This window comes from Rhinatrema bivittatum, chromosome 11 (genome assembly GCF_901001135.1).
Source record: "Rhinatrema bivittatum chromosome 11, aRhiBiv1.1, whole genome shotgun sequence".
Lineage (NCBI taxonomy): Eukaryota > Metazoa > Chordata > Amphibia > Gymnophiona > Rhinatrematidae > Rhinatrema > Rhinatrema bivittatum.
Window position 1 is genome coordinate 22,751,558 of NC_042625.1, and position 27,302 is coordinate 22,778,859.

Here is a 27,302-nt window from a genome sequence, read left to right on the forward strand (position 1 = left end):
GCTCCTCTTTCAAAGCTTCCGTCCCAGCCCTTACCCCGAGCTGCTTCGTTTTCAGGAAATACAATTCCAGGAGCGGTAATAGCAAAGATCCCTTTAGATTTTTTTTTTTTTGTTTTTTACCCATTGCCAGGGTTGCATAAGAACTGCGGTTCGAGCTCCCCCCCTCCCCTCTGCTATACAGCCCTGTGAGTCACAGCTGCGCGCGCCCTCCGCCGGCCCCGGGCTGGGAGGGGCGCGAGGAGGGAGAGGTAGAGGCGGAGCCTCCCCTCGTTTGTCCCCGCGACCCGGGGGGGAGGGCTTGGGCCTACAACTTCAGCCTCCGTCCTACGTCACCGATCCGGGATCCTGTTGGAAGGAGGGAGGGCGGGATCAGCTGATGCGCCTCGCTCTGTCTCTTCTGGGCTTTTTTTTTTTTTTTTCCGCTCCCACTTCAGGCGGCCGCTGGCCAATGAGCGGCGTCCACATGCCGCGGGCTGGGAGCGGGGCAGCGGCGAGGTGCGGCGAATAAATGCTATAGAGGCGGCAGCGGCGACTCGCAGAAGAGGCTGCAGCCGGGGCCAGGCAGGAGCCGCAGTGTCGGCGCCAGGGGGAGAGGGCTTCTTTATCCATTTTCATTAGCGCGCTCTACCACACAGATTTATCAAATACGCCCCCTCCTCTCCCCCTGAGGCGAGTAGAGACGCTACTTAGACAAAGCAGCCGACCCTGGAGGGGGGGTGAGAAGTGGCTCTGGAGCGAGAGGGTTATTTTTTTGGAGGTGGGGAGCGCCATTGAAGGAGCGGGGGCTGTCGGGGAGGAGGAGGGGGGGGGGGGGGTCTTGGATATATTTTTTTTCTTTTAATTTTGGGGGTTTTTTTTTTCCGGCCCGGCGGTTGGATGGGAGAGGTCTGAGCGCCTCTGCCCTCCCGTTCCTGTGAGATAGAGAGACCCCCTGAAGCTTTTCTTTCTCGCTGCCGGCTGACGAGGGGAGCCATGGAGAACGCGCACACGAAGACCGTGGAGGAAGTGTTGGCCTATTTCAACGTGAACGAGAGCACGGGACTCAGCCTGGAGCAAGTGAAGAGGCTGAAGGAGAGGTGGGGGCCCAACGGTACGTAAGCCGGCTGGGGGGGGGGGGGGTGAGGGGCCCGGCCTCCCGCCCGCCCTCGGGGCCTAACCTGTACGTCGGAGCCGGCATCCGACCAGGAACTGAATGAGACAGAAGATGGCTGACTCGGTGCAACCTCGTGGGTGTTCCTGGGAGCCGGCGGCTTGGTGCTGGCATCGCCGCGCTCTCGTAACTCCTTAACCCGGCGTAACCTTTGCACCTGTCCGGGTTTGCTTTCTTTGGAGAGGGTGGGAGGGGGAGAGGTAAAGTGGTATCTGTCAGTAATCTCCCTCTAACGCACTTAACTCTCTCTCCCTCCTCCCTCCCTCCCCTGGTTCGTGGGATGATTAAGAAATGCCATTTCGTTGGGTTCGACTAGGAATGACATGATGCAAAGCGGAAAGCCGAGTTGCTGAATGTTAAGACGGTGGATCTGCTCTGTAAAGCATTAGCAATCTGACCCTTGCTGTGCAGAACCAGAAGTTACACAGCTGGCAGGAGAATGACGATGATGACTTGGCTGAAATGCTCGAGCCGTGCTAAAAGCCAAGTACGGGACGGAGGGTTATTGAAGTCTTTGGGCGAACTCTTAATTTAGTTTCTGATTTGACAGATCACTATTTCTAGCTATGTACGGAAATGTTATAATGGCTGATAAGTGGATGATAAATATTTTATATAAATACTGAATATAGTTGCATCTCTGATCTATTTTCTTTTCCCGGTGACATCTTCCCTGGCGAATCTTAATCTCCAACAGAATTACCAGCTGAGGAAGGTAAGTTTGTAGTACTTTTGTATTAAAAACAAATCTTATTTGGATGCTTTTTATTTAGATATACTAATTTTTTTTTTACTTATTTTACAGGAAAAACCCTATGGGAGCTTGTGATCGAACAGTTTGAAGACTTGTTAGTTAGAATTTTGTTGTTGGCTGCTTGTATATCTTTTGTAAGTATGAGGGAAATGCTGTCTATGCCCTTCCTTCCTGTATGTTGTCAGTCACTGTACTTTGTTCTTGAATCTAAAGTTTAGAATATAGATTGAGGAGGCCATGAGGGTAAATAGCTTCAGATTTTTAGTATGCTATTTTTATATAACTTTCCTCAAAATAGGTTCATAATGGTGTGAAAGTTTGATATGAAATTAACATGTGTTTCTTTATTGCTAAGAAATCAATGAGTGCATTTTTTCACTAATGGGGGGAGTGTGTATCTGACTAGTTAGCTTAAACAATACTACCCTAGACTCTCTCTTTTTAAATCATTTTCCTTTGGGTTGATACACTCATTGTAAGGGTAGTTGCATAATGATGTTTGAATACACTATAAACTGTAAATAGAATTTGCATAGAGAATATTCTGGTTGCTTTGCTGTCCTGATAATAGCAAGGTGACAGTTGTTACTCTTGACAGTGACAAGAGTGGCGGCAGAGATGGCACCATTGTTGACCAAATTTGGTAACTGACCTTTAGGATGGTCTATTCATGTAAAATGGCTGCCTCGTCTTGACTTTAGGGTCTGTGGACTACTGGGCAGTGTAGTAGATTCTGAGGGGGAAAAAAGAGATTTTTAAATGGGTTGGGTTTCACTATCACTGTGTGTATATTGTATGGTTACTAAGGAACCACTGTGTGAAAGACGTGAGGTGGGAAGATGATGGGGTGCATATGTTCTGGACAATTTTAGAAACCAGCTGCTTTGTGCAGCTAAACTTTGTCACCCAGATAGTGAAATAGAAGTAATGTACTACTTGTAATGATTTCCTCTGAATCATGTAGGTTAACTAAGAGCTGTAGTCTCTGGATATTGAGTCAGGCACACAAAGTGATTTGCTTAATAAATATGTGGGACATGTATATCAAAATAGACAAGATTTAGGTGTTAGTATGGTGATGGTGTTTAGGAGGGGCTGATTTAAAATTTACTTATAGCAAAACTGTTTCAGGCTGAAGCAGTGTGTTTACACTGCTTCTAAGGGTCCAAGGGTTTGCAATCATGACTGAAGATTCAGGCTTTATTTCACCAGCTAACCAGATGAAATATGTTACAGACCATGCCAGTTTGGGAAATTGGTAGCATCACTGGAAGAGAGAATAGTGGCTGATTTTGCAGTTTTATTTTTAAATGAGCTGTGAAAAAGATGTGTGGTGTAAAGCAGGTGAAAAGTTAGATTCATTTAGGAGGGCCAGCTTTCAAGAGCTCTTTTCCCTTCAAGCTGGACTGAACGTTTGTCCTTTTTTTTTCTTCTTCAAGAATCCCACCCTGTGGAGGTGGTGAAATCTATGAATGTTGTATTTGATTGCTATGTGTTAAACTACCTTGGGTCCTTTTTTTTGTTTTTTTTTTTTTTTTTTTTTTTTTTTTTTTTTTTTTTTTTTTAAGGATAGCATAAATATAAATTAAAATGAAGTGTTTGCCCTCTTGAATTAAATTCTATGTACAAGTATATCTTCTACAGCAGCTTATTTAAGTTTTTGATGAACAAAGGTCCTTATGTTGGTCTGCTATACTGTTTTATAGAACCTCATTGGCTTTCAGCTGAAGTAGTAAAGTACAGATTTGTTTGGCTTGGTTGCTTTCAAGCAAGCAAGTGCTGCATACAAATGTGATGGTTCCCCAGTGTTGTGATTCTGTAAGCGCAATGTTTTTGCTGCTTTTTTTTTTGTTCAACATTTCATTTATTCTGAATCTAAAAGCAATGTCGTCTGAGTAGGCAACTTTGCTCTACCTATGTGGCCTGTTTCTGCCACCAGGCAATGTTTTGGATGTAATAACTAGCCTAGGTATTCAGAATTATTTTGGTTGTGCTGTTGTAACATGAAATGGACCACTTTGAGAGCTAAACAGTTTCAAGTAAACTTTCAAATGGCTATGCATGTAAAAACTGGGCTCTGTGTGTGGCCGGGCCTTGCTCGCACTGCACGCCATTAGCTGCTATCCCAGGGAAGTGCCTGCTGGCAGCCGGCCAGCAGGTGCAGATTACTACTGCTCCTGAGGAGCAGTAAGTAACAAAATTAACAAAAAAAAAAATTAGGGATAGGTAGGGTTAGGTTAGGGGTCTGGGTGGAGTGGGAAAGAGGTAGGAAGGGTAGAGTTACGAATAGGAAAGTTCCTTCCCAGACCACTCCCTAATTGGAGCGGACTGGGAGGGAACTGGGGGAGGCCTGATTTGCATTGCTGTGCGTAGGTTATAAAATCCCACACATGCGTGCGCGGATTTTAAAAGCTGGCGCATATGTGCGCTTTGCCATCAGATTTTATAATGTGCAAGTTATAATATTGGTGCATCTGTGTGCATGTGCGCAGACTTTTTAAAATCAACCCCATGGTGCATTCTGTTGAAATTTACAAGCGCTCATAAATCTGCACAAAAAATGCATTTTTCTTTTTAATAGAAGCCACCTCTTAAGGCACTTGCTAAGGTAATCTTTTGGCATTTAGTAATTGTGTGTAGTTCTCTCATTGCCAAAAGTTGCTATAATTTAGGGATTTTCCATCACTGCTTTTTAGGGAGTGATTGTTTTGGGAGCAAAAATACAGCTTTTGCTCTTGCAAAGCACATTTTGGAGAGTTTTTCATTAAAAGGATCAATCCGGTAATGAGGTCACATGGTGAGAACATTTTGTGCACGTGAGTCTTCAGTCAGCCAGTGCGATTGGAAATGTTGGGGTTGAGGCACAAATAAGGCTGGTCAGAGTGCTTTACACTTCTGTGATTGGACATAATGTGGTGTGTGGGGGGTTTTTTTTTTTTTCCATTTTTGTGATTGGCAAGAGTGCATGCTGACTTAAGAGCCATTATTAATTCTTTGTGCCCTATTGTACATGGTGGCCCATGGAAAAGTAGCCTGCCTGCGTGGCACTGGTATTGGAAGCGGGCTACTCTTTCATGGGCCGCCCTGTGTAAGTACTGTACATGTTGCATTTTAAGTCCCCGTGGTACTGTACAGACATTTTGTTATAAGATTTTTGACTTAAATCTTACTATAGTGATTTTAATTTTTGAAAGTTGTAGTTGATAGATATATTCTGATAAAGGACACATTCCATCTTTGAACACAAAACAGATATTAGTAGGCTTAGAAACTCGCCTTCAGGAGCTGTATAGAAGAGGCAATAGTGCTTTTGAGACTGTGGCAACTTACTGCTTTAACCAGCAGGAAGGGGGGAAACCCCCAGATTTTCGCAGTATAGAAATATTCCACTAACCCACCTCCCCCTTTATTTTTTTTTGTCAGCTGTTTTATCATAACTTTGGGCTGTTACTTCACCAATAAAAGTGATAATGCTTTTTGGCAGAATTATCCTTATCTTAGGAAGAGTATGGATGTGTGGAAGAGTTGGATTTGTTGGGTATACATGTGTGGAAACTATATCAGCCCCTACCTTGTTTCTTTTCTGTCTGGTGCAGGGCTTCTCAAACCTGTCCTGGGGACCCTACAGCAAGTCGGGTTTTCAGGATATCCACAATGAAACATAGAAACATAGAAATGACGGCAGAAGAAGACCGAATGGCCCATCCAGTCTGCCCAGCAAGCCTCACACATTTTTTCTCTCATTCTTATCTGTTACTCTTAGCTCCTTGTTCTATTCCCCTTCCACCCCCACCATTAATGTAGAGAGCAGTGATGGAGCTGCATGCAAGTGAAATATCTAGCTTGATTAGTTAGGGGTAGTAGGGGCAGTAACTGCCGCGATAAGCAAGCTACACCCATGCTTATTTGTTTTACCTAGACTATGTTGTACAGCTCTTGTTGGTTTTTTTTTTTTTTTTTTACTTCTCCCCTGCTGTAGAAGCAGAGAGCCATGCTGGATATGCATTGAAAGTGAAGTATCAGGCACATTTGGTTTGGGGTAGTAACCGCCGTAACAAGCCAGCTACTCCTCGCTTTGTGATTGCGAATCCTTTTTTTCTTCACCCCTGTCGTTGAAGCTATGCAGGATATGCGTGAAGCATCAGTTTTTTGTTTTTGTTTTATTTTTCCCCCTGCCATTGTTTGTTGTTTGTTTGTTAATTTTTTTTCCCCTGCCGTTGAAGCAGAGAGCTATGCTGGAAATGCGTGATGTATCAGTCTTTCTCCCATGCCGATGCAGCAGAGAACCATGCTGGATATGCATGGAAAGTGAAGTATCAGGCACATTTGGTTTGGGGTAGAAACCGCCGTAACAAGCCAGCTACTCCCCGCGTTTTGAGTGCGAACCCTTTTTCTTCTCCCTTGCCGTTGTAGCAGAGAGCTCTGCTGGATGTGTGAAGTATCAGTTATTCTTCTCCCCTGTCATTGAAGCAGAGAGCTATGCTGTATATGCATTGAAAGTGAAGTATCAGGCATATTTGTTTTGGGGTAGTAACCGCCGTAACAAGCCAGCTACTCCCCTCTTTGTGAGTGCAAATCCTTTTTTCCATTACCTCTTGCTGTTGAAGCTTAGAGCGATGTAGGAGTCACAGTAAGCATGTGTATGTTTATTTAATAAGGGTATTGTGTCAATAGCCATCATTCTGGCGAGTCACCCACTCTTCATTGGCGGCCTCTTGACTTTATGGATCCGCAGTGTTTATCCCACGCCCCCTTTGAAGTCTTTCACAGTTCTGGTCTTCACCACTTCCTCCGGAAGGGCATTCCAGGCATCCACCACCCTCTCCGTGAAGAAATACTTCCTGACATTGGTTCTGAATCTTCCTCCCTGGAGCCTCAAATCATGACCCCTGGTTCTGCTGATTATTTTCCTACGGAAGAGGTTTGTCGTTGTTTTTGGATCATTAAAACCTTTCAAGTATCTGAAAGTCTGTATCATATCACCTCTGCTCCTCCTCTCCTCCAGGGTGTACATATTTAGATTCTTCAATCTCTCCTCGTACGTCATCCTATGAAGATCCTCCACTTTCCTGGTCGCCCTTCTCTGTACCGCTTCCATCTTGTCTTTGTCTTTTTGTAGATACGGTCTCCAGAACTGAACACAGTACTCCAGGTGAGGCCTCACCAAGGACCTGTACAAGGGAATAATCACTTCCCTTTTCTTACTCGATATTCCTCTCTCTATGCAGCCCAGCATTCTTCTGGCTTTTTGCTATCGCCTTGTCGCATTGTTTTGCTGTCTTCACATCATTAGACACTATCACCCCAAGGTCCCTCTCCTGCTCCGTGCACATCAGCCTTTCCCCCCCCCCCATCGAGTACAGTTCATTCGGATTTCCACTCCCCATATGCATGACTTTGCACTTCTTGGCATTGAATCTCAGCTGCCATATCTTCGACCACTCTTCCAGTTTCCTTAGATCCCGTCTCATTCTCTCCACTCCTTCCGGCGTGTCCACTCTGTTGCAGATCTTAGTGTCATCCGCAAAAAGACAAACCTTACCTTCTATCCCGTCCGCAATGTCGCTCACAAAGATATTGAACAGGACCGGTCCCAACACCGATCCTTGCGGCACACCACTTAAAACCGCTCTCTCTTCAGAGAAAATGCATGAGAGAAATTTGCATGGAGTCTCGGTATATGGTACATGCTTAAGCAGTGAAGTTAAATTGCTTGCAAGAATGTTATGACTGAGAAGATTTGTTGAAAGATATTTGAGCTTGATGTTTGACAGTTTTGCTCAGTTTAGAGGTAACATTGGGTAAATGAGAGCATCTTGTGGCCTAAGAATACTTGCAATCCAGCTTTATGCAGCTTTGCATGCTTTTGAGAAGAAATTTCCTATTTCATAACACTGCTACAGGGTTTCATTTTTATCTAAAATCTAATTCTGGTCTGTAATCATAGTGCCTTGATAGGATTGTGACAGGATAATTTTCCCGTGGTAGGAGATGGGTAACTGAGTAACAGAAGCATAGCAGGAAAATGAATGAATGGCTGGTTCTGTATTACAGGTTACTGGATTTATCATTCACTACATGTGAAGAGTCAAAACTCATGTCTTTGCTTCTATGGATTGAACATTTCTGGTTTTTAGTCCAGTTTCCTTGTCTTTACCACATTTGCACTGGATTACTACTTAAGTTACATTTTTTTTTCTTTAAATTCAGACTTAAGTTGCAAACCACTTTGGGTGAGTAGTTTATTAAAAAAAAAAAAAAATACAAAAAAAAGCGGTTTACAAATCCAAATGTCTCTTCTGATTGTACTAAAATCAAAGGCTTGTAGTGGTGTACAGATTCCAATATGTCAGATCTCAAAGGCAGTTTTCACATTTTTCTGGTATACCTAAAAGGTACTAAATCTTTATTAAATATGAGCTTGGTTACAATATGTTGTAAAATTGCATTTAGGAAAATATAGCTTTTTGATCTGCTCATGAAATTTTTCATTTATCCATAATTCGAACAATTTAGAAAGTATCATCTTTAACACCTTCAACTAATTGCATCTTAATTTTTTTTTTTTTTTTAATTTCGTGGATGCATCCAAAATAAATTTTATATATTCAAATGGGAGAATAACCTGGTGGCCTAATCCAGAGAAATTTAGTTCATGCAGATTGTTATATGTATGTGGAGTTGGGTGAAAATTGGAAGGATGGCTTTTTGTATCAATGTCTTGGTGCTATGCCATTATTGAGCTAGCAGATTTTTCTTGGGCTGGATGATACTTGTAATTTCATCTGTGAGATAAATGGTCAGTAATGAAGGGAAGCACACTGTATGAAATTGGAACTGAAATGTTAACGGCCCTCTAAATGTTTTTTTCTTGCTAACTATTGGTGAATACCATCAAAGTTTTCTTTGAGAAAAGATTGATAGTTAACCAGAATACCCTCACCTGCTGAATTCTGCCTTTCCCTGTTGTGAAAACAGTTCCATAGTTCTTCAGCAGTTGACTAAATACAGTGCTAGTGCTCATGCAGACTATTAACCAGAAAAATGCAGCATTTTTTTTCTTTGAGGTTTATATGGGAGTGTACTGCATCTGATCCCACCAAGCCATACTGTGTTTTCAGTAAATTTGTTTTCCTTTAAGTAAATTTTAAAAAATTTATATTCCACTTTTTGTGACACTTCAGAGCAGATTACATTCAGGTACTGTAGATATGTCCCTATCCCCAGAGGGCTTACAATCTAATGGCCTCATTTATTAAGCATTTTTCCCATACACATAGAATGGGAGAAAAGCCTTAGCAAATTAGGCCCTAACAGGCTGATACAGTAAAAATCCCAGCACGCGCACAGGACACTCTCTCTCCTGTGAGTGCGATACAGTAAATTAATTTATTTAAATTAGGGTCCGCAGTAAAAAGGCACTAGGGACACTAGCGCGTCCCTAGCGCCTCTTTGGACAGGAGCGGCGTCTGTCGGGTTTGACAGCCGACGCTCAATTTTTGCTGGCGTCTGTTCTCGAGTTCGCTGACAGCCACGGGTTCAGAAACCGGACGCCGGCAAAATTGAGCGTCCGGTTTTCAAGCCGTGGGCCCATTTTAATTTTTATTTTTTTTTAACTTTTGGGGCCTCTGACTTAATATCGCCATGATATTAAGTCGGAGGGTGCACAGAAAAGCAGTTTTTACTGCTTTTCTGTGCACTTCCTTAGCGCCTACCTTTTGGGTAGGCGCTAATTTCTTAAAGTAAAATGTGTGGCTTGGCTGGACATTACTTACTGTATCGTGCGGGAATAACTAATAGCGCCCGCAACATGTATTTGCATGTTGATGGCCTTATTAGTCTCGGGGTGGGGGGGAGGGGTTTGGACCGCGTTTGACGCGCTATTACCCCTTACTAAATAAGGGGTAAAGCTAGCATGTCAAACACGCAGCCTGATGTCTGTTAACAGTGCGCTCTGTCGGAGCGCACTGTACTGTATCGGCCTGTAAGTTTGTACCTGAGACAAAGGAGGGTGAAGTGACTTGCCCAAAAACATAAGGAGCATCAGCAGGATACTCCTGGTTCACAGCCTACTGCTATAATTGCTATGCAGCTATTCCACATCTGTGGACACTATTCTGCCTGAATGTTTTATGTTAAGATTAACAGATGAAACTTGAGAAGTAGTTGATCGCGTTTCCCGAGAATCTGAATAGCAAAGGTGCTGTTCTCTCAGCTTTTCCAGGGAAGTATGTTTAGAAGTTGATGCTATTTTCTACTTCTGTTATATGGGAGCATATAAAAGTTAATGTCTACATGTGGTCTCAGTTACATTCATTTGGCTGCTTAAGTGACTATAGACTAGAACCCTCTGAACTAATCTGACTTGTTGGTTGATTCTGTATTCTTTAGCATGTGACATATCCCTCCGCAACCTCAAATTTAAATGTAGCTCTTAGAGAGGAGATTGCACACAGGAAAAGTAGAGTAATATAACCACACACAAGTAACCAGAGCGAAATATGGCCGTCTTGGGGACTGTATTTTGTACAAGCTTTATAAATAAGTTTATTTGAACACTGGAAACTAAATGTCTACAAGTTTTTCTCCTTCAGTACAGAACAGTTTCATTTATTGCACATCTCCCCTTTGCTCTTAGAGAGGAGAGACAAATTTTTCTTTTACTCATGTAACGTTTCAGAAGTCCACTTGCTAAACTTCCATCGCTTACAATATTTTAATATTTGGTTATCCTTTTATTTTGTTTCTTGGCAGATTCCTTATGCTCTTTTTGGGCTTCCTTTTCAATTGGAGAAGTTATTTATTGGGCTAAGGCCTCACGTGCCTTCATTCACAACTACTTTAGAGTTTATCCCCCCCTTTTAAAACAAACCCTCACCACTTATTTGTAGTCCAGTTATTTCAGCTACAGACTATGGCATCCTCCATGATCTGGTATGTGAGTCTCTTGAGTCTGGCTACCAGGTATTGCTATTACGCAATAAATACATAGGAGCTGAACTTGGCAGTCATGCCTGGGTCCCTTGCATGGCAGTGGTCAGTACTGCCACTAAGCCATTAGGTCATAACTTTTTAAGCAGCTTCCATGCTTGTTCTCTGGGAGAGCAGTCAGTGGCAAGAGTTGCCGATTTTATTCCTAACCTGCTAGTTCATATTTATGATGCAAGTATCTCACATTATGTAAGATTTTGTTTTGACACTTCTCCAGTATGTCTGTGTTTAGAGGACATGCAGGAGAACACCTTAAGGAATTTAAAGTTCTTGGCACTGTAACACAAGATGGAGGCTAGATGTATTTCTGAAATGGTGCATGGTATAGAAGGGACATTACTATTTTTGCACTTATTTGTCTCAATATTTGCAAGACAAGAATGTGTAATTAGTCCTCTCTAAATGTGGTTTTCTTTTGCAGGTCCTGGCATGGTTTGAAGAAGGTGAAGAAACGATTACAGCCTTCGTAGAGCCCTTTGTAATATTACTTATATTGGTAGCAAATGCCATAGTAGGAGTGTGGCAGGTAAGTGCATATTTACTTCAAGGTTTAGAAATGCATTTGATATTTCTAGCGCATTAAACTTGCTTGTTGGGTGGGATGAATGGGCAATTGATTATTTTATTGCACTCTGTTAATCTTCTGTGATGACAAGTGAATTATCACTTTTTAATAAATGTATAAGCTGTGCCTGAGGTTGACATGCTTTGCAATACAAATCATTGGCTAAAAGCTGAAATTGGAAAATAGAATGGGAGAGCACTTTAAAATGTAATTTTTAAGCAGTGGTGTTCCTTGTCCAATAAACCTTTGTATTGTTTTATCAGGCAATGCTAATTGTTCATTGTTCCTCCTTAATATCAGCATCTGTCTTAATCTTTCTTAGCTCAACATTGTCAGTCAGTTTTGCATCTTAGAAACACAATGATTTTAAACTTAAAAAATATATCAATATTGGAAATTTTAAAGTTTTGCTTTTATTACCATAGCTCCCAAATCCCACATGGTGATTCATTTAGTTTATCTTTTTGCATTTGAACACTATGCCTCTTAATTGACAGTGACGCTGAGATAGGTAGCCACAAAGCATTGGAAGAAATGCTGTTTTTTATGAATGTACATGGAAGAATAAAATGGAACAGTACATTCGATTTTCCTTTTGCACTTTATCAGAAAAATGTGATCATTTTCCTAGTACATTAAAATGGAGGCATACAGGGAATGACTCGTCTGTCATTTGTGTGCGCTATCTCTAGGTGACTGATCTCAGCACTATCTTCTCTTCTATGTATTCAGTCTTTGTTATACTTGAATATTCATAGACTCTCTTGATAGATGTAAATTTTCTTTTGTATTAAAGTGAACACATACATCTGTTTTGTTCTTGAAACTCGTTTTGTCAAGATGAAATATTATATTTGTTGACTGAGAAACAAATTGGGCATCAGCCAGGTTTTTTTATTTTTTTGGCTCTCCTATTGATATTTCTGTACCTCCAGAAGCAGGTGTTACATATTATGTAACACAGGACACACTGGATCATTCTTTGTCAATCGCAAATAGTCCTTTGCTCAGAATATGGTTTCGTTTGATAGCTAATAAAAACTCACTATAGTGGTGATTTATAATCAAGTACATTAGGTGTCCAGCTCAATCGGAACCAGCCTATTGTTGGTTTATGGAACTGAGAAACTTCATTCACAGCTATCTGGTGACTTTCCCTCCCTTTTTTTTGTATTCCCTCCCAACTTAGCCCAATCCTGATGATAACAGCCCTTAGCTGGGGGCTATGTATGAAAGTTCCTCTGGAACCCTATAATAATTGTCCATAAATTGAGCTACAAGGTGTTACTTGATCAGAGAGTGCAACTCCCTTCCTCAGGAGTTGTGAACACGGGCCCTGCAGCATCTCCCTAACCCCAGCTTACCTACAGAGCAGAAGTTTGGCCAGGGAATCAAACCTAGGTCCTCTGTATGAAAGTATCAGCACTAGATGAAACCAACAAGCTGCACATCGAGTGTTCTCAGACCTTTTTTGTAGCTGTAGGTTGGTAGAAAAACGTAAAGTTTGGTTAATTGGGTAGGTCGGCAAAATTGATTTCGATTCTACTGTAAACCACACAATACATCTTAAATGTGATTTGTTTTTAAACTGTCAGGAAGTACAGTTTCAGCACAACTAGTGGTAGTCTGAATATATTCTTTAAAACTAGTAAATCCTTTAAATTCAACAGGATATTTTAGATTATAGGTGCTTGGTACATTCTCTCCCCTTTTAATCTGCAGGTGTCCTCTTTCTGGCAGCCTCTGCAATCTCTGCTGCACAGCTATGTTTTCCCAGAGCCAAGGGGCTCTTGCAACGTATATAAATTTGAGAAGTGGATAGCATCCTCTTGCCGCCACCCCCTAAAACAGTGCAGACAAACAGACGGTGAAGTCTTATTCCAGTTTGAGTACGGACTTTGCCACTTCTGCTGATTTAGTTTGATCTTCCATTCCCAGACTGAAGACAGACCTAATAATGGTCAGAAGGTTTTTTTTTTTGTTTTCTTGGAAGAAGAGTTCAACAGTTATTCTTTGTACATGGCAACTAATATGCCAGAATGCCTAGTTCCTCCAAAGTAGTGTTACAAAGAATATGAAAAGGATGTATACAAATTTAAGAGAATTTGAACACATATTAGATGAAAGGAACTGATCTATTCTTGATGCTTCATGAGCAAGCTCGGTATTATAAAGTTGTAGAATGTGCAATATTAATATTGCCTTTGTAGACCTCAGAATCCTTTTTTCACTAAACTTTGATTTTTCTGGTTGCTGCTTTCTCTTTTTTTTTCTTTGGCTATAGTCCCAAAAGTATACATTTTTATTTGTACAAATATTTTAGTGCGCTGCTGCCTTGTTTTTTGTCCTGCATTGCTTGCTGCGTTTTCCATTTACCTCCTGATGAGCCATTGCAACCAGTTGTCCTTGAATTTGCAATTTAGCTGCAGGTTGCCACATTCCTTCTGTCATCAGTTTATAGAGTGTGTTCAACAGGACCCAGATGTATGCATTAGGGAAATGATGCAGGGGGCATAGGTGGCTTAAAATGCGTATTAGAAGAATTCATTTGGCCAAGAATTTGGTATGTTAAGAAAAATATCAGGAGGAAGAATAGTAACTGGTTTCCTATTCTGGTGTTAGCTTGTGATAAGATGAGGGAAATGAGCAAGCAAACGAGAGTTCATACTATTCTAACATAGAGCCCAATGTAACTACACAGGAGTAAAAGATGTTTTTAATTGCCCATTTTTTTAATGCCTTTTTTTTAAACTAAACTACTGATGCAGTAAGCTAATGGCAAATGTATCGGTTTTAAAACATATATATAAACCTACATGTACAAAAAAATCCCATATAAATAACATCTAATGAGCACAATTTATGCTCCTAAATTATACGTACAAAATTTGTGCTCATAGGTTGTATGCAGAAAACCCGCACTAAACTTATGTTCATAAATCCTGAGTATAGGACCCTGGCACCATGAACTCCAAGTTCAGCCCTGTAGACTAACCCTAGGACCAGGAGTTAAATTTCCAGCATTAAGAAAACATGAGCTAAGCCTCCACACTTTTTTTTTTGTATTGTGGTATAATAGCTAATACATAGAGGCATGCTAAACTGCATGCATTTTGACTTTTAATTTTGTGCGCACATTTTTGTGTGCAAAACTCCTTGCTACATCTGAACTCCTGGTTCTGCACACGTGCACACATTCTAGCACAACTTATTACTTCAAGGCCTTAGCTAAATGATAGTCCCTAGTGTTGAGCCAGAAGGTTGCAGGTTCAAATCTAAGGTTCCTGTTTGGGGGAAGGTTTAGGCAATGTGGCATGCTAAGTTTGAAATCTTCACATGGGTAAAAATGGTAGAAATGTCACCAGTTTAGAAATGGTGACTCGTGCCAGTAGTATAGAGCATGTTTATTTTACTTAAAAACACTTATTACACACCCTTTCTACAATCAGAACTGGGTTCAGTAAGAGCATACACAGTCAAGTAAATATGCATCATAATCATATGAAGAAGGGGAATTTATTTATTTAAAGTTTCTTTTATACCGATGACCGTTTACACATCGCATCGGTTTACAGTTAAAAAGGAACAAATGGGCAGAACCCTTACATATAACATTGAAAAAACAGGTTAACTTTTGGGCAGGGCCCTTACATGAATAACAAACGCTCTCACTTTAGCTAATTATGGTCAGAAGCAACATTTTGAAATTTAAGCTTTATTGAAATCCATAACTACTCATTTTCGTTATTTTGATATCTTAGTTGAATTTGGCTGTGTGTATGTATAAAGTTATCTATATTTTATCTGGTCCTGGGCTGGGATCCTGCCCCAAGGCTGCTTCGGGGAAGCCTACAGTCATGAGGCCTCTAGGTGTTGTCGTATAAGTAATGACCACAACTCCCTCCACCTTTCCAGGACTGTAAGCACTGCTTCTGCAGAAGACCCAATTTGGGATTAAACCAGGGATGGAAGTGCTCAGCACTGCCAATGAGCCAACAGGCTGGCCCTATTACACTTTATAAAATGCTGATATACATATAAGAAACAGTTTGCTTACCGTAAATGGTATTTTCTGTAGTAGGCAGGGTGAATAAGCCATGTTTGGGTGATGTCATCACGATGGGGCCTGGCGGATATCTGAGTCCAGACTCTTCAGTTTGTTAGAAAGGTAGATGGAATTTGGAATAGGTTACATAAGGAGGGAAGGTACACATGGCTAATTCATCCTGCTATCTACGGAAAACACTGTTTACAGTAAGCAAACTGCTTCTTTTCTGTCCATAAGCAGGCTGAATTATCCATGCTGTTTGGGAGTCCCAAGCTTTAAACAAGAATACCTTACGAGGGCAGCTTAAGATTTAATATATTAACATCTGTGGTTGGGTTTGTTTTTTTTTGTTTTTTATTTTTCTGTGGAGGTGCTTCGTCCACCAAGCCCATTTTGATAATACTGCTTTTCCTAGAACACTATCTGAAGCTGTCAGTTGATCGAGGCAGTAATGTGCGGTAAAAGTATGTATTGATGACCAAGTAGCTGCTTTACAAATGTCTTCTGTGGAGACATTACGGAGTTGTGCCACAGAGGATACTGTTGCTCGTGCTTGAGCAGTGACTGGAGTAGGTAATGTTTGTGTTGAGGAGTTACAGAATTGGATGCAATTTGTGATCCAGCTGGAAATTATTCTTTTTGAAATTGCTACTCCTAACGAGTTAAGGTTGAACGAGATGCAGTTGTGAAGCTTGGCGGTGAAGTTGAGTTCTTTGTTTATAGTAAGCTAAAGCTCTTTTACAGTCCAAAGTATGGAGGATAGATTTTCTTGTTTTTGTGAGGTTTAGGGAAGAAGGTAGGTGAGGAGATGAGAGGCTGAAACTACTTTAGGTAGAAACTTGGGATGAGTTCTTAGAACTAATTTGTCGTGATAATGCCTGCCAATGAAAACCACTTCTGTAACCAATCTTTGTTATAATTATGAATGTCACATTGTAAACCATTGTGATCTATACATGGAATGATATATAAAATAAATAACTGTAGGTAGGGAAAAGTGAACTAAAGCTTGTAACTCACTAATTCTTTGGGCTGAGATGATTGCTATGAGAGAAACCACTTTCCAAGTGAGGTATTTTAGACGGCAGAGTTTAGTGGTTCGAAAGGGGCTCTCATTAGTGCTAAGACTGCATTCAGATCCCAGGGTACTAGAGGTTTACGGATTGGGGGATGTAGATTTAGAAGTTCTTTCATAAAATGTGAGACCAATGGGTGGCAAGCTATTGAGACACTTTATTGATTCTTTTATGATAAGCAGCAATAGTACTTAGATGAACTCTAACTTATTGCTAATCCTGCTTTAGATAGATGTAAGTAGGAAAGTATTTGAGGGTTCGGAGGAGAAAGGGCTAATGTTTCAAATTTGGCACCAGTTGGTGTATTTTCTCCATTTAAGAGTAATTACATCTGGATGGTTTTCTAGCTGCTATTAACTTTTTGATATCTGGTGAAAGTGTCAATGATTGTAAAGCTTCCTGTTCAACATCCAAGCTGTGGGATGGAGGGAGGAGTGAAGAGGGTGTAGAAGAGATCCTTCTTCCTGAGTTAGGAGATCTAGGTCAAAACCAAGATCTCCTAAGGATCCGGTCTCAGAGCATTGAACTAGATAAGCAAACCGAGGTTGTCTTGGCCATGTTGGAGCTTTGAGAATCATACGGGCCTTGTCTTTTATCATTTTCTGTGCTGTTTTTGAGATGAGTGGAATTGGAGGAAATGCATAAAGGAGACCTGTCAATCATATTAGGAAGGTATCCTGGTTGTAATGAGACTGCTTGGTCACATGTAACAAAATTGAGGAACTTTACTGTATTCTGTGGCAAAAAGATCTACCAAAGGTTGACACCAGCGAAGAGATTTTATTGCTGGGTTGAGCAACCATTCGTGGGGGTGAAACAGTCTGTGTCGGTTGGCTAAGGTGTTCGCTATGCCTAGTAAGTGTGTGGCTCTCATGGTTATCGAGTTGCTGAGGGCCCATTCCCAGATCTACACTGCTTCCCTGCAAAGGATCCAGGAACTTGACCTTCCTTGTTTGTTTCCAGAAACATGGCCACTTGATTGTCTATCTGTGTGAATCATGATAGTATGTCCTTGTAGGAGATGTGTAAAGGTCATTAAAGCATACCTCAAGGCTCTGAGATCCAGAAGATTTATTTGAAGCTGTGTGGTTTTGGTTTTTTTTTTGTTTTTTTCCTACCATTGACCCTGAGTTTTTTGTAATGGAATAAGTGAGCTCCCCAACCCTATTTGGAAGCATCTGTGGCTAATATGAGATTGTGGGTTGAATCCTGAAGAGGTGATCACATGGTTAACACTTCTGGATTTAGCCACCAAAGAATGTCTGTCTGTCTTGGAACTTGATAAGGTTATTTGAGAGGACATTGGTTGAAGAGATTGCATCCATTGTGCTTTGAGACCCCATTGAAAACTGCATGTGAAGGCGAGTATGAGGTACTACATAGCTGCTGCCATGTGACCAAGCAATACTAGCACTAGATGGGCTGTGATCTTTGAATTTAGGAGCAAGTTCTTGCAGAAGTGATGAAGACTACCAATCCTTTCTTGGGGAAGGAAGGCTTGAGATTGGATCGAATCTATTCTGGCTCCTACGAATTGCAAGACTTGAATTGGTTTGAGTACGGACTTTTTGTAGTTGATGAGAAATCATAGAGACTCCAGACAGGAAATTATAGATTCTAGATGTTGACAGAGAGACCTCTGGTTGGGAGACACTATCAGCCAATCGTCAAGATAAGGGAAAAAGGTTGATCCCTGATGCCTTAGGTGAGGCACAGCCACTGCTAGACACTTGAAGACTATGGGAGCAGAGGATACACCAAAGGGTAGAACTTTGTATTGGTAGTGTGTGGAGTTGACCTGGAAGCACAGTTGCCAACAGGAAGGGTGTATTGGGATGTATGTGTAAGCATCCTTGAGATCTAAAGAGCACATGATCTTTCTCCTTTGAATGAAAGGGAGTACTAGTTTTAGGGAAGTCATCTTGAATTTCTCTTTTCAAAGATACTTGTTAGGGAGCATAGTTCAAGGATTGGTTGGAGACCACCTGAGCGTTTGGAAAATGAGGAAATATTGGGAATAGTAACCCATATCTATCTGGTTCCTGGGTACCAGTTGAATGGCTGCCTGACAAAGAAAAGATCATATATTTCTGGATTCAGTAGAGATGATTGAGAAGAATTCCTGAAGCGGGTTAGGCCAGATTGACAAAACTAAAGAGTAGCAAATCACCTGGACCGGATGGTATGCATCCTAGGGTACTGAAGGAACTTAAAAATGACATTTCTGATCTATTAGGTTATAAATTTTATCATTAAAATCATCCATTGTACCTGAAGACTGGAGGGTGGCCAATATTTAAAAAAGGCTCCAGGGGCGATCCAGATATTTTTTGTAAAATAAAATTAAACTCTGAAAAATGCTGCTTGTATAAGTATTCAACCCCTGTACTTTGGAAGCTTCAGGTTTACACGGATGAGAAGATATTGCCCTAACAATTAGCCTCTATCTGTGAAACATTAAAAAGGCCAGCTTTTCTGGATAAGAGACCCCCTAATTCCAGTACCATTGGTCAGACTGTGAATCTGAAGGATTCTAAGGAAATAAAAGTTGTAGACATGCACAAGAAAGGAAAAGGCCACAAAAATAATATTCAGTGCTTGAGTAACCCAGTGAGAACTGTTGATCAACTGTGAGGAAATGGAAGGCGCATAACACAACTCAGACACTACCTAGACAAGGCCATACCTCAAAACTCAAAGCCAGAGCAAGGAGAAGACTTGTAAGGGAAGCCCCAGAAAGGCCAGCAATCACTTTGAAGAGGCTACAGAGTTCAGTGGCTTAAACTGGAAGAGGTGGACCAGTCAGCCATAAAGAGCTCAGCATACAACTGGCCAGCACAGGAGGGTGGCTAGAAAGAAGCCATTACGGGGGGGGGGGAAACCCCACATCAAAGCATGTCTGCCAGAAAGCAGAGTGACCCAACTAAAATATGAGAAGACTTTGTGGTCAGATGAGAAATTGAGCTTTTTGGCCAAAATTCAAAACTGTGTGGTGCAAACGTAACACTGCCTATTCCTCAGCCAACACCATCCCAACAGTAAAGCATGGGGGTAGCAGCAGCATCGTGTTGTGGGGATGCTTTTCCTGAACAGGGGCTGGGCATCTTGTTAAAATTGAAGGATGGTAATTCCTACAGGAACCTCTGTATATAAAAATGATAGATAAATGGTGCAACATACAGGGAGATACTGCAAGATAACTGCTTCAGTCTGCTAAAAGACTTAAGCTTGGAAGAAAGTTCACCTTTCAGCAGGACAGTTATCACAAGCACAAGGCCACACAGGAGTGGATGAAAATAGTTTAGAAAAAAACTGAAAGGTGCAGCTGCAAAGGTTGTGTTCAGCAGGCCTGGACATTATTTAAAAATACAATCATAGAGGCGCAGTCCATATGTATTCCACACATTAAGAAAGGTGGAAAGGCAAAACTATTACCGTCATGGTTAAAGGGGTGAAAGAGGCTATTTTAGCCAAAAAAACATCCTTCAAAAATTGGAAGAAGGATCCATCTGAAGAAAATAGGATAAAACATAAGCATTGTCAAGTTAAGTGTAAAACATTGATAGGATAGGCGAAGAGAGAATTTGAAATGAAATTGGCCATAGAGGCAAAAACTCATAATAAAAACTTTTTTTAAATGTATCCAAACCAAGAAACCTGTGAGGGAGTTGGTTGGATTATTAGATGACTAAGGGGTTAAAGGGGCTCTTAGGGAAGATTTATTTATTATTATTATATATATATATTTTTTTTTTTTTTGCAGAAAGACTAAATTAATTCTTTTCTTCCGTGTTTACTGTTGGGGAGATACCAGTTCCGGAGATGGTTTTCAGGGGTGATGAGTCAGACGAATTAAACAAAATCACTGTGAACCTGGAAGATGTAGTAGGCCATATTTGTTACTATTTTGTAACCTATCATTAAAATCATCCATTGTACCTGAAGACTGGAGGGTGGCCAGTGTAACCCTAATATTTAAAAAAGGTTCCAGGGGCAATCTGGGTAACTATATAGACCAGTGAGCCTGACTTCAGTGCCGGGAGAAATAGTGGAAACTATTCTCAAGATCAAAATCGTAGAGCATATAGAAAGACATGATTTAATGGAACACAGTCAACATGGATTTACCCAAGGGAAGTCTTGCCTAACAAATCTGCTTCATTTTTTTGAAGGGGTTAATAAACATGTGGATAAAGGTGAACCGGTAGATGTAGTGTATTTGGATTTTCAAAAGGCATTTGACAAAGTCCCTCATGAGATGCTTCTAAGAAAACTAAAAAGTCATGGGATAGGAGGCAATGTCCTTTCGTGGATTACAAACTGGTTAAAAGACAGGAACCAGAAAGTAGGATTAAATGGTCAATTTTCTCAGTGGAAAAGGGTAAACAGTGGAGTGCCTCAGGGATCTGTACTTGGATCGGTGCTTTTCAATATATATATATAAATGATCTGGAAAGGAATACATTGAGGTTATCAAATTTGCAGATACAAAATTATTCAAAGTAGTTAAATCACAAGCTGATTGTGATACATTACAGGAGGACCTTGCAAGACTGGAAGAATGGACATCCACATGACAGATGAAATTTAATGTGGACAAGTGCAAGATGTTGCATATAGGGAAAAATAACCCTTGCTGTAGTTACACGATGTTAGGTTCCATATTAGGACCTACCACCCAGGAAAAAGATCTAGGCATCCTAGTGGATAATACTTTAAAATTGTTGGCTCAGTGTGCTGCAGCAGTCAAAAAAGCAAACAATGTTAGGAATTATTAGGAAGGGAATGGTTAATAAAACAGAAAATGTCATAATGCATCCATCGCTCCATGGTGAGACTGCACCTGGAATACTGTGTACAATTCTGGTCACTGCATCTCAAAAAAGATATAGTTGTGATGGAGAAGGTACAGAGAAGGGCAACCAAAATGATAAAGGGGATGGAACAGCTCCCCTATGAGGAAAGGCTGAAGAGGTTAGGGCTGTTCAGCTTGGAGAAGAGACGGCTGAGAGGGGATATGATAGAGGTCTTTAAGACCATGAGAGATCTTGAAAGAGTAGATGTGAATAGATTATTTACAGTTTCGAATAATAGGACAAGGGGGCATTCCATGAAGTTAGCAAGTAGCACATTTTAAGACTAATCAGAGAGAATTCTTTTTCACTCGACGCACAATAAAGCTCTGGAATTTGTTGCCAGAGGATGTGGTTAGTGTAGCTGGTTCAAAAAGTTTGTATAAGTTCTTGGAGGGGAAGTCCATTAACGGCTATTAATCAAATTTACTTAGGGAATAGCCACTGCTATTAATTGCATCAGTGGCTTGGGATCTTCTTAGTGTTTGGGTAATTGCCAGGTTCTTGTGGCCTGGTTTGGCCTCTGGAAACAGAATGCTGGACTTGATGGACCCTTGGTCTGACCCTGCATGGCAATTTCTTATGTTCTTAAGATGTGGGAGGGGAGGATGGGAAAAGAAATTCAGCTGATAACCCTCATGAACAATTTGAAGGACCCATTGATCAGTGGTGATGTGATTCCAGTGTTCTGCCTCCCACTGGAAAAGGCTGTGGCTCTGCCTTTGTTAAAAAGATGATAGGGCTTTTTGAACTGAGAGTTGGGATGGTTTTTGTTTTCTTTCCTGGATGGAGCTGGTTGAGTCTGGGTGTGATCTTGCTGGAAAGACTGATGTTGTAGTCTGTAAGGTGGAAAATATTTGAAGGGTTTCTGCTGGTTGTAGTACAATTTCCTGCACTGTTGATAATAGCATCTGGAAGAGTGGGTGTCAGGAACTGATGAAAGTGAACAGTTTTTGTTCTTTTAATTGTGCCACAGGTTCTTTGAGTTTTTTCACCAAATAAGTTGTCTGGGATACATGGAAGATTGGCCAGTTTTTCGAGTAAGTCTTCTCTAATTGAACTAGAGCAGAGCCAGGCAGTTCGAGCCTCTATGGCGGTAGCTGATGTTCATGAAGATGCTTCGGAGGATTCGTATACTACTGAGGCGGCCCTCCTGTAGGTTGTAGAATGGTTGAGGAATAATTGGTTGACCTGCTTCAGAGCATAGGAATGGTTTTAGGAGATTTAAGGTCTCGTAGAGGTAACAGCACCATATAAAATTGGTGCTGTTCGAATCCTTGAAGTTAGCATAGCACTTTGCAAAGAAAATATTTCATAGTCATCCAGGATTTTATGTTCTTTAATTGGAGGACTAGAAGCATGTAGTCTGGATTTTTTGGCTTCTCTCATGGCAGAGGAAGCTGGACAACACCATACATGGCTGTCTTCTGAAGTCTGAATTTCAAATCTAATTTTCTGGATACGAGAAGAATAGATTGAGGGGTTTCCCACATTTTAGATAAGACAGACTAGCAGTTTGTGATGTACTGGTAGAGCCATCAGCTCTTCCATCTAGTAGCTTTGGTAAGCTAAACACCTCCTGTTGTGGGTCAGGAATCTTGTGGATCTCTACTCCCAGACAATTTCCCATTTTCTCCACAAACTTTGAATAGGTGAGATCTTCCGGAGAAGATGAGTAGTCCACAGGTTCTTCTGGGGCATCAGAGAGAATGCCCATTGAGCTGTCCGGAGAATGGTTTCGTGGAGAGTCATCCTGTATAGAGCTTTGCTCTCTGGTTTGTGGAGAACGAGGGATTGTACAATGATGGTATTTCAGAACTGGAGAACCCCAGAAGGGGACAAGATGTGAAGGAGAATCTTGAGGACGTGGCATAGAGAATAGATCTTTAATAATGGAGGAGATTTGGTCTATGGCCTCTTGAGATATAACTGCCTGTTTTGTCAGGCTTCTTTTGATGTTTCCTGTGAAGCTTCACAGGATGTTTCCCAGTTTAGAGTTTTTGGTTGGGTACACTTTTTGATAAGACATCTGGTGTTTTGAACAGGGTGACGCTCCAGATATTACAGGCTGGGTGTTGGTGAAACCCAGGGAGGTTGAGAGAGGGTATCCTGGAATGGATCTGATGAGAGGATTGGAGATTTGTGTGATAATGTTAGTCTCCTTTAGTAATTTGCTCTTCTGAGAAGTCTGTTTTGAGAAGAGAACAGGTTTAAAATGACTAGTTTGTATTGATAAACCTGACTTGGATGGTTTCAGCTGGAGGCCTTTATGCCCCTGATGTGAAGGTCATGTTGAAGCACCATGCATCGATGGATACGATGATGCATCATGCGCTGCTGAATGCGCCAGAGCTTCGTTCTCCGAATGGCATGCCATTGCGTTGTGTACTGATGAACGTTTCGGTGTGTCATATGCCAATTAGGGCATTGGAGGGTCATGCTTCGACACACTTATTGGAGATGTAAAGCCTGTTGCTGAATTGCTGTTACATTGTAAACCGATTAGATGTTCCAAACTATCGGTATATAAAAAACTTTAAATATTAAGTCAGAGGTTGCACAGAAAAGCAGCACTTCCCCGGCTTCGGCAGAAATTAACGCCTACCTTTGGGTAGGCGCTAATTTCTTAAAGTAAAATGTGCGGCTTGGCTGCACATTTTACTTACTGTATCGCGCGGGAATGACTAATAGGGCCATCAAGATGCATTTGCATGTTGCGGGCGCTATTAGTCTCGGGAAAGGGGGGGGGGGGGTTGGACACGTGTTTTCGAATAAGGGGTAAAGCTAGCGCGTCAAACGCGTGTCCAAATGCCGGTATCTGCCTGATAGTTGTTTCTCTTGTCTTTCTCAGTCCGCATTCAATTACGTAGTCTGACTAGATGGCAGTTCTCAGAGCATTACCTTTTTGAAAAGGGTTGCCAGTTCTAGTCCATGCTAGAAGTATGGGTAAATTTAATCAATGCTAACTTAACGCTGGGAGCGATTTTAAAGCTGTGGTAGGTCAGGCTTTATTAAGCTTCATTTACTCCGTGGCCTCTAAGTCATTACTGAATTCCTCTGACTTCTGCTCAGTGGTGCAAGCCTTAGTCTTAACGTTAGACCATTGTAATTCTGTCTATATGGGCTTGCCAGCTTCTTCCCTGAGAGCTTCAGATATTGCAGAACTCAGCCCCTGTACTGATTTCAGGGCAGAGTATGAGAGACCATATTACCCCAGTTCTGCGCAAAATACAGTGGTTGCTGGTTCAGTGGCAAATAAAATATAAAGATACTATGATGAGTCTAACCATAATTCCTGTTAATTGGCAATATTGTACTAGACTGGATAATTTTACGCTGCCTCGGGGGACTAAAGGGGGGAAAATATATACAGGTGGTTCAAGAGGATTATTGTCATCCAGCATTGTATGATGATATGGTTTACTATGTATTGGTTCAAGTTGTTGCCAATAAAAATTTAATTTAAAAAAAAATACTATGATGCTGTAGAGTATGTTGGGCATTGACTCTCTTCCAAGGATTAATGTATTAACTCGCAGGTTGCATTCATCACAGCACAGGTTACTCGATGTTCCTTCTGTTCCAGAGGTGTGGTTGGCAAGAGACACAGGGGGGGGGGGGGGGGGGGGAGAGGAGACTTGCATCTGACCACATATAAGCTTTTCAGATCAAGGCTTAGTTTTGTTCCAGCTGGCATTTTTCTGAGACTGGGTTTTTTTTTTCTAGAGCAGTTTAGTGGTTGGCTTGTTCTTTGTGATTGGTGTTTGTTTTCATCTTTGTATTATGAGTGGTGTTTGTATTCTGCTTAGAGCCTTGGCAGTAGTAAACTTATAAATGCAATAAGTAGAGCAGGTTCCTTGTTTACACTTCGATAACTACTTTTGCAGTGGCTACAAATGGAAGTGAACCCCCCAGCTCCTGCTTTATTAATGTGGCATGGCCCATCTAGCAGGTTTCTAGGAGTGACAGGTTCTCTTGCCCCTTGCTGTAAAGCAGATGTTCAGTCTTGGACCCTGGCATATATGATACTATAGGGCAGCATTTCCCAGCCTTCTGGAACATCACTTTAACAAAGTATTAAAGAAAGCTGTACCTTTTTGAGCTCTACACAGTATTTGAGATATAGCCAGATGAAACATCGCTACTTTTTATTTTTTTATTTTAAATACTATAAGCTGACTGCTGCACCCATGTCAGCTATATTTCAGGTTACTTTGCCCGGTGTGTGAGATGTAATTTTGTGATCTCATGGCCCATATGAGCTAATTGGATCCCAGGAGTGCGAGCCAGTTGATGACTAACATGGCTGCTCACCCAGGTTCAATTGATTAAAGGAAACATCTTCATAGTCCTTGTGCATGCTTTTGAAACACTGTACAGCATACATCTGGTGCAGAATTTTAACTTTGTTTAAAGAGTGCTGAGATGTTTACTTTAAAACTTATATTGCATCATACACAATTCCTTCAGAATTATTTTGTATATAAATTATGACCAGTTTTGGACTTTCAGATTGGAAGAGAGTATTAGAGGAATGATTTAACTCCCAGCATAGATTGTACAATACATTCTGGTTAGAAAATATTTCCGCAAGATCAGATTTGGATTGTTTCCTCTAAATAGAGAAATATTCTGTGCGCTTTCCTTTAGTAAAAGGAGTGTTTAAGTATACAGTTTATATTTAAGGAAATGGGCAGAGAAATGTTTACTGGAAATCCAGCTTCATATGAGAAGATGGTAAGATTAACCAGTTTTGATAAAGGTTGAATGCTAGTGATAGCACAAAAAGGTCTCAAACCTTTATTTTATCAGGGCTGTCATTTCTTTCGTGTTTTGCTTTTTTTTTTTTGCTGAAAGCTTTTCCTATTTATGAGAGAAGAAAGTAGAATATATAATGGATTAGCCTATTCATTCTTCCTTTTAGAAACATGTAGCAAGAATTCTATGCTCTATTAACTGCTCACCTGGAGGGCAGCTAAAGCAGAGCTTCCTGATTAGGTTCATCGTGCACAGCAGATCTGCCAGTTGAAGGATCTAAATCAGTTTCTCTCAGTGGTTTGACTTTCTTTTCCCCCCCCTTCCTCCCTCCCGTCGGCCTTGACTGTGCCATACGTTCTACTTATTTATCTTAAACATGTAAGGAATATGAAAAAGAGAGGCTGTATTTTGTACTGTTTATGTCCTAGCGGTCTAGCTAAAGCAGTGGGTTGAGCTTTGATTATCTAGCGCATCATTACCAGAACACACATTTTCCTTCTCCTCTCTCTCTCTCCCTCCCCTGGGTCATGCTTTCTGTATCCATAGAGAATCTGAAATGGAGTTTGTCTGCACTTTCTCTGTTCCTTGACCGTCTCTCGCCTCTTTTTATAATCTGTTTTCAGGCCCACACATGCGGTTGCTTCCTGCAGCAGCCTGCAAACCACTCTGGATTTTGAGATTGGAAATCTGATTCAGGCTTGAGTTTCTGCTTTTATTTTTTTTTTGTCCCATGTTCCTCTCCACCTGCTAGATCTCTGTCCTTGAGCTCATATTAATTTTCTGGACACACTATTTACTGTATTGGCTTGACGAAGAAGAGGCCAGACCAAACGTAAAACTGTTTCCTGTTTGTAAAATCTTAAGCCTTTAGATGTTCTACCAGTACAGGTGCTAACACAAAAACCCTTCATTGGGAAAATGATTTGTTTTTTTCAGTTTAATATAAATTCACTTGAGGAAACTTGAATAACTAGTAATAGAAAAGGAATGAGTTCACTAGTGTTGCTTGCTTTGGCTTCACAAAACAATGGTATTAACTGTCAGGCAACTCTGCTGCAAAGTTGCTTCCCAATAATGTTACAAGCAAGAGAATCTGAAATTAAAGAT

The 27,302-nt window shown here is 41.0% G+C and overlaps 1 protein-coding gene across 2 annotated transcripts in view; it reads left to right on the top strand.

Moving 5' to 3' along the window:
• The first annotated feature begins 830 nt into the window (after positions 1-830).
• Positions 831-27,302, top strand: part of ATP2A2 (ATPase sarcoplasmic/endoplasmic reticulum Ca2+ transporting 2) — a 165,630-nt gene continuing 139,158 nt past the window's right edge. For both annotated transcript variants that reach the window (XM_029571797.1, XM_029571796.1), the window contains exons 1-4: positions 831-1,090; positions 1,848-1,865; positions 1,956-2,038; positions 11,317-11,421. In XM_029571797.1, the coding sequence (XP_029427657.1) occupies positions 973-1,090; positions 1,848-1,865; positions 1,956-2,038; positions 11,317-11,421 (324 nt within the window). In that variant the 5' untranslated portion in view covers positions 831-972. The remainder of the gene's footprint in view (positions 1,091-1,847; positions 1,866-1,955; positions 2,039-11,316; positions 11,422-27,302) is intronic.